The sequence below is a fragment of the Agrilus planipennis genome, unplaced genomic scaffold (genome assembly GCF_000699045.2).
Source record: "Agrilus planipennis isolate EAB-ADULT unplaced genomic scaffold, Apla_2.0 scaffold24, whole genome shotgun sequence".
In the NCBI taxonomy this organism is placed as follows: domain Eukaryota; kingdom Metazoa; phylum Arthropoda; class Insecta; order Coleoptera; family Buprestidae; genus Agrilus; species Agrilus planipennis.
The window spans coordinates 722,576-735,841 of NW_020439076.1; the positions used below are offsets into that span (position 1 = coordinate 722,576).

Here is a 13,266-nt window from a genome sequence, read left to right on the forward strand (position 1 = left end):
GAAATATAATCATGTGCATTAAAATGACGTGAACAAATTTTTATTCCGGAATTCACTTCTTTGATACCTACTGCTTTCATCCAAGCTTCTATTAGTTTACTTTTTTCTCTAATTTTCCGAATATATTTTTTACATATATAAAACGGTTAGTTTTTATTGGAAAGTAGTTAATGTAGGTGAAGAGTGAAGATCTATGTCTGAAGTGCTATTGCAGCTTTTCACTGAACATATTAACTTTTTATTTGATTTAACTTTAGAAGAAAACTTCGTCGACTCCATCATCAAAAAAATTTTTACTTTTTTAACGTGTCTTATTATTTTAATAAACAATTTTACAATTTGCGTGCACAGTTCCTATGTAAATTTCTCCCTCATTCGAGTTATAAATTTTGCCACCAGATGGTGTATGCCCATTTGACGGATCCCAATAGGCAGATTGAATATAACTATGTTATGCAGAGCTATTCGGCGACTGCTCCCAGTGTGAACCTAACTTTAAAAAACTGGATCAAGACCGCAAATGTAATTTCTCCCATTGAATAAAAATATACCTATCTATTGTAATTGGTAAAAAATAGACCTCGATAAAAATTTTCAAAAGTATCCCGACCACATCACACCTAATAATACTTGCCGACCCCTAGTCTAGTCCAAACATAAAACAATGGAATTGTTCAAAAAATTGTGTATGTAAGCAGGAGCGGACCCAGAAGCAATTCTTTGTGGGGGGAGGGGTTCTTAATATTTTGAAATGATTCTATTAGAAATAATATTTGATGTACTTTGAGTCTCATTAATAAAAGGACTCGCATTAAAAAAAAAAAAACGTAAATTGTACAGATTTTATTGATATATTACTGCTGTAATTTTCAAAAATTTAGAAATTAGACTAAATAAAATTTCAAACTAAGCACACAAGTTATTTTCTGTACCTATTTCCAATATTTATTTTTATCTTATCTATATTAACCCCCACTTCTTTCCTTTACCACACCTGTTTCATTGTCATAAAAAAAACGACCCCTATTCCTTAAAATTTTCTTTCAGTCGGCTTAGCTTACACCTCCATCCTCATTCACCAATTCACAGCATTCTGTCCCCTCCCTCCCCCTCTAATTACCACGGCACACAATAGCATTACCAGTCCCTCCACAAAATCTCTCTCAGTCCCATTTCGACTCCTTTCTTTTTCTTAGATTCTCTCCCCTTATCACTTCCCTGCATCCCCCAGCTGAGACATTTTTGTTAACATGAAGATAGTCAGTCATTTATTCAATTTTTTCAGAAAATATTCTTCACAGTGCTGATATATTCATGTTATTCTCTCCCCCCTTCCCGTATCCGCTACTAATATAAGTAAATAAAAATAATAGTTTTAACTAATTTGAAGGTGTAAATATTAAATTTTATCAAAATATTTTGGAGATTAAAAAAAAATTGTTGTTCTGGGTTTATCAAAATATCTTACCTCGGTTTTGTCAGGAATTAAAGACTAGCGGTTTTTTCTTTTGGGATATAGAGTACGTTTCAAATTATTATGTGAAAAAACACCAAATGGGATAGGAATGATAGGTAGGGTAGGCCAGTAGGCTGAAAGCCACCATATGTGGGTTCATTATTTATAAAAACAACTACTTTAGACGTGGGTATGCATTGGATTATATCCGAGATTTTTCCGTTGCAAAAAGAGGTGTATTTCGGAAAAATGTGGTCTATCCACTGCGTTTCTTTTCCAACATTCACCCATTAGGTCGTAAATTTCCCGGGGACACGAAGGCGGTCGAGGAAGGTACCTCTGACAGCCATGGTTTTGGTACCAGTGGTTGCTATTTTCCACCACTTGTTCGTTTGTAAATTCTGCGAATGGTTGTTGCATACACGCCATCAGTATTTCCCATAATGTTACAGCAAACGACCAGACGTCGCTTTTAGTTGTGTACTTTCCCTGAAAGAGTAATTTACAATATTGCGAACGTGGTTATTTAAATAATTAGGCGTTCGACAACATGTAAACATTAGAATTTACAAATTAGACTTGAGGAGCGTCTGAATATAATAATAAGCAAAATTTGCCAACGTGAATGGACGCAAGGGGTTGCGGATGGGTCCACGGACCAGTTAAAAATTTTCACGCTCCGATAAAAAACTGGGATAAACGATTTTGCAGGATAATTACGAAGGAACATGTTTCAAACAAGCCGCTTGCAATTAAACTTTTCGGCAGCTTTTTAACCACGTATCATCGTATCAAAAAACATATGTGGTCATAATGAGATCTAAAAAAATTTAATGTGAACGAAAATAACCGTTTTATCATCTAAAAAAATTATCCAACAAAATAATGGTACTGTAACAAATTAAATGTATAAGTGCTCTAGCAAATTAAATTTTTTGTAGAAAAGCTTAAGAGGGTGATAGATAGAATAAAATGGGCGACTCATTTATTTTTAATCGAATCTTCAAACAAGTGCTAATTCTCTTTGATTTTTAATAATTAACACGGACCCCAAGATTGAAAGTCGAAGTCAACGTATGACCTTGACTAAAAGATTAATAATTTAGACACTTCTTAGCATACACCCCTAGACCGATTTATTATAATTTGGAACAAAATTATTTAAATCGAAAAGATTTGTGCTAACAGGGTCAGCTGTTGGCAACCCATCAAATATTACAAACGTTTGTAAGCACTCGGTAGGAAATGGGGTGATTGTGGACAGGGAACAGCCAGAGTTTGAGACAGGATCACTTAGTTTAAGTATAATATAATAAGGAGAATAATTTAGATAATAAACTTATATATCTTTTCTTCCAAATATGTTCTTCTTTTTTCTGATCTGTCACGACCGGTTTCGTCGTTAGCCATTATCAAGATACAACAGAAAAACAATAGAAAAGATTCACAGCAAAATCAAAAAGAACAAAACACAGCAAAAAGATGATACAAAAAACGAAACAAAAAAATGGACGACATTCACATTCTGCGGCCCAGAAACATACAAAATAAGCAAAATTTTCAAAAAATTCGACCTAAAAATAGCCTACAAAACCCAAAACAATCTAAAAAACAAACTAACCACAACAACCGAAAACACCAACAAATACCAAAAAAGCGGAATATACAAACTAAAATGCATGAGCTGCAAAAAAACATATACAGGACAGACAGGCAGGAAATTCGAAAAACGATACAAAGAACACGTCCGAACAATAAAAAACAGAAAAATGGACTCCAACTACGCCGCACACATATTAGAAAATGGCCACAACTACGGTACCATCGAAGACACCATGGAAATAATAAAAACCATGAAAAAAAGTAAACGACTCAACATCACAGAAAACCTAGAAATATATAAAGAAAAACTAAAAAATCGTCACATCAACATCCAAATTAACAGTACAAGTGCGCACTCTTCACCCCCCTCCACCACCTTCAACGGAAAGACAATATAAATACAACACCACCCTAAGAACCATCATTGTCACTTGATAACGGCTAACGCCGAAACCGGTCGTGACAAATCAGAAAAAAGAAGAACATATTTGGAAGAAAAGATACATAAATTTAACATGTTCTTCGGAATACAAAAACCACTAGAAGTTAGATAATAAACGGTATCTTGGTGAACCATGATGAATAATTAAATGAATAAATAGCACACTTGGAAGTTGGTGCCATTGTTTTTTTCATGGTATGTACGAGGGTGGATTGATAAGTTTCCGGCCTAACCAAGAGATGACGCCACTAGGCCTACCTTGAGGTGACATTCTATAGTACCATCCTTGGATAGCTTGTAGCTATAGTTTCAGCCCGATCTCCTTGCTAGTGTAGGTTTGACAGCACGCTGAACAAGACGCCTCTGTGGTTTTCGTAAAAATGGAAAAGCAGGAAAATCGTGCTGTCATCAAATACTTTTATTTGAAGGGGTTAACGCCGAAGGAAATTAAAAAAGAGATGGACTCAACACTGGGGACATCCTCCCCGTCATATTCAACCGTTAAGCAGTGGGTTTCCGAGTTTAAAAAGGGTCGTGTGAGCACCTCTGATGGGCCTCGCTCAGGACGCCCCGTTGAGGTCACAACTCCAGATATGATCGAAAAAATTCATCAAATAGTGCTGGGAGACCGCAGATTGAAAGTGCGTGAGATAGCTGAGACCTGTAAGATGTCATATGAACGTGTGCAACATATTTTGCACCAACATTTGCATATGGAAAAGCTCTGTGCAAGATGGGTGCCGCGTTTGCTAACAGTCGACCAAAAATTGATTCGAAAAAACATTTCTACCGCAAATTTGTCATTGTATAAGCGTAATCCAAGCGAATTTTTGCGTCGATTCGTAACCGTTGACGAAACGTGGGTCCACCACTACACTCCTGAAACCAAAGAACAGTCTAAACAGTGGATTGGACCAGGGGAACCAACTCCAAAGAAGGCAAAAACAATTTTTTCGGCGAACAAGGTTATGGCTACTGTTTTTTGGGATGCAAGAGGTATTATATACATTGATTACCTTGCAAAGGGTAATACTATCACTGGTCAATACTACGCAGACTTATTGCAACGTTTGAGCCACGAGGTGAAAATTAAACGACCTCATCTGGCGAAGAAAAAAATCTTGTTTCATCACGATAACGCACCAGCGCACACGTCAATCGTTGCGACGGCTAAAATCAACGATCTAAAGTTTGAATTGATGCCGCACCCTCCTTACTCTCCAGACCTAGCCCCGAGTGACTATTTTCTGTTCCCTAATCTCAAAAAATGGCTTGGCGGTAAGAGATTTGCGGACAATGAAGAAGTAATCGAAGCTGTAAATGGTTATTTTGAGGAGCTTGACGAATCAGTCTATAGAGATGGCATTAATAGACTGGAACACCGCTATGAGAAATGTATCAGCCTTGGAGGAGATTATGTTGAGAAATAAAAAAAAAAAATTTTTAAAAACCTTGTTTTTCTTGGTCAAGCCGGAAACTTATCAATCCACCCTCGTATTTTAAAGAACGACACTTACCAGTAATAAACTTTCCCATGCCATCCATCGTATTGGAAGTTTTACCTTTGTATCGCTGATGTAATAATCGATGTCGTACCGATTACAATACATGGCGTGGTCTGACACTTTTACAGTATATGCCTTATCTATGACACAATTTCTGTAACAAATTATACAAATAAGATGCAAATTTTCTGTAAGTAACTTGTAATAAGTAAAGAGCAATTAAAAATAAAAATATATAAAAAAAAGTAATTCAAATATTTATTAAAATATGTCTTGTTATAATTTGGAATAAGTGAAAGCAACCAAAAACGAATAAAGTAAGAAATCAAGCTACGTATGGGCAAAGGTTTTTATTTATGTTGTAACTTAGAAACCTAACCCTGAAGATGCCTCATAGGTTGTTAATCTCATATAAATAAAAACCATTGTCCCATACGTAGCTTGATTTCTTACTTTATACATTTATTGAGGAAAAAATGGCAACAAAATTAAAAACTAATGTTAATAGTATTTGTAAATATAAAAAGCGTTATATTTACCTAGCTGCTAAGTCTCTATGAACCAAGTCTAAAGTTTCAAGGTATTTCATACCAGAGGCTATTTGGGTGGCAATATATATAAGACCTCCATAGCTGAAACAACAGAATATAACAATATAGGAAGAAGTATACTTAGAAAATAAATTTATTTAAAAGAAATTGTTTCACATTTTTCTCAAAAATGTCTCCCAAATTTACATTTTATGTTTATTAGTTTTTTGAATAACGCGCTGATGATTATTACAGGTCGGCAATCTTTGGTTGCCCGCATTGTTGTTAGTCGGCCATCTTTGTTTGCCCGCATTGTTGTTAGTCGGCCATTATCTTTTTAATTATTACCACATTGTTGCCTGGTCGGCCATTTTGGAGTTTTAATTGTTGTCATATTGTTGTTGTCGGACATTTTGATGTTCAAACGTTGCTGATAGCGACCATTACTGCTTTTCAATTGTTTTTTTCATACAAGAAAGGTAACTTTAATTAATATTAAAGTAAACCTCCAAAGATTTGACCATAAATGTGCATCAAAAGCATATTCCTTTCTATTATTGTTGAAACTACCGAAATATTAAAATAAACTGCTCTTCTTGACCGATTACCTTTTGTTTTATTTAATATCGTGCAACTTAAATATGGCGTAGGCGTGATGAATTGTATGTTCCTATACATAAAGCTTATGAATAACGTAGAGAAATGGCTGTTCCGAGAGAAAAAGGTACAGAGAGATGCAAGCAGTTATTCATTTCGGGAATGACGGAAAGTTCCATACACCTGAAATTCATTTCAGTTTATGATCCCAATCTGATTTGCATCCTAAATCGTTTTTACGGTCGAACTTTGCGCACTCTTTTACGTGTGTGCCTGTGCATGAACATGGACTTTAGTTAACGACCAAAGTTACGAGAATGCAAATTTCGCAATAAAAATGCAGTTCTACATTGGTTTGTTCCATAGCCAGAATACTTTTTGTTTAAAACTGTGTGTTAACTGTAAACTTGTGGATACGAAACACCGGAACTACATCAGGCACGGGTACCAACCCCAAGGCCCCGTTGCAATTTTAACTTTAATGGCAAAACAAATCTTTACAAATGGAAACGATACTGGCAAAATGTTCATAATTGTGGAGGGGTTCCGATAAACAGACAAACAATTGAGAATATTTTGCACTGATACTATCACAGGGATGGCATAGGAAGTTTTGCGATATGATCCTAGTGAATTATCAGTCGAAATGTTTAAATTTAGAAATATATCTACTATCTCTTTTGAATCCTGTTGAATTCTTTTGAATCTATATATTTAACTATTAGCAATTTAACAAACATATAAATTAAACCTGTACATAATTCAAAATTTTTCTGGTTAAATATTCCCATATATTATACGATTCTACTAAGTAAATTCACCAAACTATCCTAACAGTTGATGTGTTAGGTACAATAAAAATTGCTTTTTTGTGTTCAGTTAACATCAGTAAGTAGGCACTTTTTAGTTCTCTTCTTAGTTCACCCCTAACGATAAATATGGAACGGTTTCTAATTATTTAGTAAATTTATATATTTCTAAAGAAGGAATGACTATAGAGATGAAACAGGAAATATAAAGGTTTTAAATTTACTAATACATAATTTCCGGATCATAATTACTCTCAATCATGTTCCAGTAAACAAATATTTACTAGTTTTGTTTAAAATTATGAGTAATAAGCAAATTGTAATCATAAGTCCGCCATTTTTGTCAGTCCTTTGTTGTTCAATTGTTATCAGTCAGCCATCATTATTTTAATTGTTTCCGCATTGTTGTCGGGGTCGGCCATTTTTGATTTTTAATTGTTGACACATTGTTGACGTAGTCGGCCATTTTGGTCTTCGATTGTTACTATTGTCAGCTATTCATGTTTTTAAAATAGCATTTTAAAACAATGTAGAAAAAGTTAAATACAAATATAAACTTTACTATCAAACCTTTAATATATGGGCATCATTTTTGCGGCAAACAGTTGCCAATTAATACTTGAGTTGTGTGATTCAGAAGATTTAGTTTATTAAGTACAATCCGGAAATTAGAAACATCATGGCTTTAGACAACTTATAATACATTATCAGATTTCGTTAGCGTAATTTCCGTTTATTTGTAATACCTTTAATAAATACGTAATGGAACACGAATTGGTTAATTTAATCGTTCAAAATGGCTTTAACGTCAGGGTAATTATTCATAATGATTAGGGTACACCGTATCTAGAGAGCGAGCATGAATTGACGCAAGGGGTTGCGGAGGGGTCCACGAGCCAGTTAAAAATTTTCACGCTACGATGAAAAACTGGGATAAACGATTTTGCAGGATAATTACGAAGCAACATGTTTCAAACAAGCCGACTATAATTAAACTTTTTGGCAGTTTTTTAACCACGTTATCATCGTATCAGAAAACATATGTGGTCATAATGAGATCTAAAAAAACTTAATGTGCACGAAAATAATCAGTTTGTAATAAAAAAAATTATCCAACAAAATAACAAATGTAACATATTAAGCTTATAAATAGCAAATTACATTTTTTGTCGAAAACCTTAAGAGGGTGTAGATAGAACAAAATCGGCGGCTGTAGTGTTACAGACGAATGATGAGGATATCGTGGATAGAGAAGGTTAGAAAGGAAGAGGTATTAGATAGAATAGAAGAACAGAGGACTCTATGGAAGTCAATAAGAAATAGGCGAGATAGGTTGGTAGGACACCTTCTCAGGCATTAAGGTCTAGAAGCAGAAACAGGAGTTAAGAGGAGTAGAGGCAGACCTAGATTAAATAACTGTTCATAAATACTTAAGGATATAGGATGTTCTAGTATTGAGGAAATGCGAAGATTAGCTCAGGATAGGAAGGAGTGGAAATGCGTGTCCAACCAGTATTAGGACTGATGACCTTATGATGCTGTTTGTGTAGAGTAGTAATAAAATTATGTAACACTTGGTGTACTACAGAATTTCCGGAATTTTTTACTGAAAGCGTTTTACAGAAAAAGTTTAGCTTATAAACCAATAAATCCTTGGGATAGATTTTTTTGAACATTTATACAAACGTTGTTTTAAATTCGCATATAATCGTACCCTTCTTTCAGCGAAATGTTGACGTAGGATTAAAGCCTTAATAAACGCAATTAAACCGCTTATTGTTTACACAGATCGTAATACCAGACAAAATTTTAATCCCTGTGTCCAAACGGAATTTTGAAACAAAGGAGAAATTATCACGAATTTACACGTCAAAATGTACACATTCACATGATATTGTGCGGGGCGAAATAACTTTATTTAATCAACAAAATCGTTTTCATATTAGATTATTACCTCAATTGTAATCTCAAAATAGCTATCAACAAGACAATTTCTAATTCATAAAAAAGACTATTAAACATTATCTAATACAGTACAATACTCTGAAAGCTTCCAATAATTTTTCAAGCCCTCTTATTGTTTAAATTACTTTATAAGTTTTACAATTAGTAAAAATAATGCCACTCGAAAACTTTTGACGGCATGTGATTTTATCTACTTATTTTACATAATTATCAGTTCTCAAAGCTTAAGTAAATACCTTCCATCTCACAATTATCTTACGAGCGCTTTTTTATGTTTCAATCATTATATCAATCAATATATTATATTATAATAATACCGGAAAGTACCTAGTTGAAACCACACTAGAAAACTGTTACTAGTATGTGATTCTACATATTGTTTTACATAATTGTCAGTTCTCAGTGTAGGTATGCTAGCTATCTCACAATAATATCATGAGTGCCTTTTTTTGTTGCATTTGTTATATGTATATATATGTTAGTAAAAACAATGCCGGAAAGTACCCATTTGACGCAGCACTCGAAAACCGTTGGCACCATGAGATTCTACGTACCATTTTACATGATTATCACTTCTTAAAGCTGAGCAAATACCTTTCATCTAGCAATAATTTCACGAGCACTTTATTATACTTCAATTATTTTATATATTTTATTAGATATAATGACGGGAATTATGTACCCATTTGACATCGCACTCGAAAATCGTTGGCACAACGAGATTCTACATACTCTTTTATATAAATATCACTTCTCAGAGTTTAGTAACCACCTTCAATTTNGTACTTTTGTACGTAATTATTACTTCTCAAATCTTAGTAAATACCTTTCTCCTTCGAATAATTTTACTAGCGCTTTTTATGTTTATGTTATTGTGTGTGCTTTATCAAAAGCAATGCCGGAATGTACCAATTTGGCACCGCACTCGAAAGCCCTTGGTGCCATCAAATTCTACGTACTTTTGTACGTAATTATTACTTCTCAAATCTTAGTAAATACCTTTCTCCTTCGAATAATTTTACGAGCGCTTTTGATGTTTATGTTATTGTGTGCGCTTTATCAAAAGTAATGCCGAAATGTACCAATTTGACACCGCACTCGAAAACCGTTGGCACCATGAGTTTTATGTACCTTTTTACATGATTATCTCTACTTAGCCTTCCAACTCCCAATAATTTAAAAATAATGCCGGAAAGTACCAATTGGACTCGAATACCGTTGGCAGCATAAGAGTTTGCATACTTTTTAGATAATTATCACTTGTCAAATTATTACGAAAATTACTTATCTTTAATTTTCAGCTTTACATCTCGCTATTTATTGTTTCTTTTTTGGAAATTCTCTTATGTAATAAAATTTCCTATTACAGATTTGCACTATTTAAAATCACTTCTGTTAGGATAATCTTGTACAAAACAAAAAACAAATGGGGCTCAATTAAATCTGTCCCTGAGAGAGATCCACAGAGTAACGTTATGTTTTTATTGTCCATTAATAAATAAGATAATGTGCTTCATTTTCAAGTGGGAATAATTTATAATACATAACAACTTTATTTCCTGAACAACAGCACTGTTTGTTTGACTAAAGGAAGTTTGTAGATTAAACTCCGTAATGTTGGAGGCATATAATAGAACACACAATCAGCTGGTGTACAAAAGGGGCACTAAATCATTTAGCATCGTAATGTAATATATGAGTCCCTTTGAGCGGGTGAAGTCAGCTTCGGTACCGATACGCGCGCCCTGTTATATGCACACTTTATCATCAAACTTTTGTTTGGAAAATTGAGTTATGAGATAAATTGCAAGCAAACGTCTTCGCGAAGCATCAGAGCTACGTTTACTAGGTTAGGTACTACCTGCTTTGTTCCTGAATTTTTTAAAGAAAGCATGTTTTCATACAATTCTTCTTCTTTATTTTACTAAAGGTAAATAATAACACACAAAAATATACTAAAAGCTCATATGTAAGTATTCTGAAAATTGTGTCGCACTTCGGGGTTTTTATGCTAAAATGGCCGACATGGGCAACAATTGAAAATCAAAATGTCGGACTACTAACAACAATGTAGAAACAAAGGATCGACTAAAATGGCCGATCTATGTCAACATTTAGTTTGTTATTTAAAATTTTAACAGTTTATTCGCTTCTAAATAAAACTGGAAAGAATATTTAACAGTGAATTTTCAAAAGACATTAAAATATGCTACTTTTGTTTAATGCTTAATAAATTGATGATTTACGAAATCGAATTTCATTTACATAAGGTATTATTTTATGACTTATAGCGCATCGAGTATTAACGTACATTGTTCGAATTACTCCAAGTTTGGAATTGTTTTCACTCCCATGGGTCCTCTCTCTCAATATACGTACCTACGTGTTTGTATTAGTAACAATTTGTTAACTTGATAGTTTCTGTCTGGGATATATTTTTGTTAACTTTTCTTCGTTCTTATGTTATTGTATTGTAATGTTCGTGGGTTTAACAAAATTACTTCTAAGACTGATCACGACAAAAACTATTTATTTACACTAATGTTGATATATCACTGTCAATTTATTTCTGGATTCACTTCTGCAACGGTCAATTTATTTCTCTTCCTCTCGGCGATCGTCTCTTCCTTTAAATACTCTTTTGTCTACTTTCTCGAACCTTCTGGAAACATCCGGAGTAGTTTATTTTTTCTTTGAACTGTTTAACTGTTTCCCCAGAACGCAGGTATGACACACATTTACAAATGAAGTACATGAAGAAAGGCGCCCGCGGCTAGTCGGCGAATCGATAAGCCGTTCACGCACACGTGTGCCCGATCGCACACAAACACACCCGTGCTCGCTACAGTTTGTATATTATTACAATTATTAATGTTTGTTGAAAATTGTTAATTGCTCCGACAATTGAAGGAGGAAAGTTGTGCTGCAAGCGATTTACCTAAACTAAGTAACAATTCGTAGAAAACATTTAATTGATCTATTTCCATTAAAACATGTCGACTGCAACAAGGAAAATTTGTTTCCGCAGAGCTGAATAATGAATCTGCTAAAATTTACTTATTTGACTTCACTATTCTCCAAATTTTAATTTGAGAGATAGAACGAATTGCAGCAGTTTTCATTTAGTTTCCAATGCGGCTTCCATTTCTAACAATTACCGTTTAATGAGGATCCCAACTAACTATCCATTAGGGTGGCTTTCTTCATTCAGACTTCTTACTTAGGCACGGAAAAGAGTGACAACAAATCGGATTTCTATTCGTTCTTGTTTTATTATTTCAATAATAAATTGGATAGTAAAATACTTTGAAGTTGCGTGTTCACAAATTCGTCCACATACAACTATTGCATACTACAACTTTCTAAAAACATTAACTATTAAAAAAGATAACGGTACCTATACCATCAATGTACAGGGTGTAACATTAAGTTCCGAGCTTGCAGGAGGCGATAGAGCACTTTAAAATATCAAAATTAAATAAATGTTTGCACGTCGGAAAGTTCACCGTTTTCGAGAGGAAGTAGTAGTTGAAAGTACAGGTAAATTTAATTCCGGCCCTGGTAAAGAAACAGGGCACGCAACGCTGCACTCAGTCATCCAACATCAGTTTTGTATTTTTTCGCTCATGCATTGTTTATTTGTTAGATTAGATTAAGTGTGATTTAGGGTATTTATGTTAACAGCCAACCTTTAGTAGCCTTTTATTCTTTTAACGTTTAAACTTTGTATGAGGCGCAATTCAATAAACGAATTCAGCAATACAATATCAATCATTAATTTGGAGACTTACTTGACTTTTTTGGTAAATTTACATCTTGCTAATACCTTAATGGCAATGAGGAAATTGTCCTTAATAAGATTATAGTTATCCAGATGATTTATCATCATTTACCGATTAATGTTTATGTAACTTACATTTTTTTTTGGGTGTTCCTACATTTACATAGTGCTGGTTGTAATGTACTTATTTAATTTATTTCGTTTAAACGTTATGTGTAATACTAAATTGTTTATGTTTATCTTAGACGTTCGATAATCGACAATGTTGACCTTCTTCATCCATGTAATTTATCGCACTACGCATTTCGGTAGACACACACCTATGTTGCCAATTCACACACAGGACCGGCTTCGTATTGTAAATTATTCTGATTTTCTTAAAACTTTTTTTGCCCTAAACCATGCTGCTGAATTCATTATGTGCGAATGTTCTAGAACTTTCTTGAATGTTTCTATAGCATTAGAGCTGACTTCTGACGTGAAATGCTCTAGAGTAAACTGGATAACAACAAATATGTTTCTAACGATCCAGTCGAATTTAATATATTCCCACTTTTAAAGTCAGTCATTTGAGCTATT

General features: G+C 33.9%; 1 protein-coding gene across 1 annotated transcript in view; it reads right to left on the bottom strand.

Annotated features, from left to right (window-relative positions):
* Positions 1 to 359: 359 nt before the first annotated feature.
* Positions 360 to 13,266, bottom strand: part of LOC108741434 (discoidin domain-containing receptor 2-like) — a 388,424-nt gene continuing 375,517 nt past the window's right edge. Inside the window, exons 15-17 of the mRNA XM_025977248.1 lie at positions 5,545 to 5,637; positions 5,018 to 5,159; positions 360 to 1,945 (exon numbers count right to left, since the gene is read on the bottom strand). Of these exons, the coding sequence (XP_025833033.1) occupies positions 1,637 to 1,945; positions 5,018 to 5,159; positions 5,545 to 5,637 (544 nt within the window). The 3' untranslated portion in view covers positions 360 to 1,636. The remainder of the gene's footprint in view (positions 1,946 to 5,017; positions 5,160 to 5,544; positions 5,638 to 13,266) is intronic.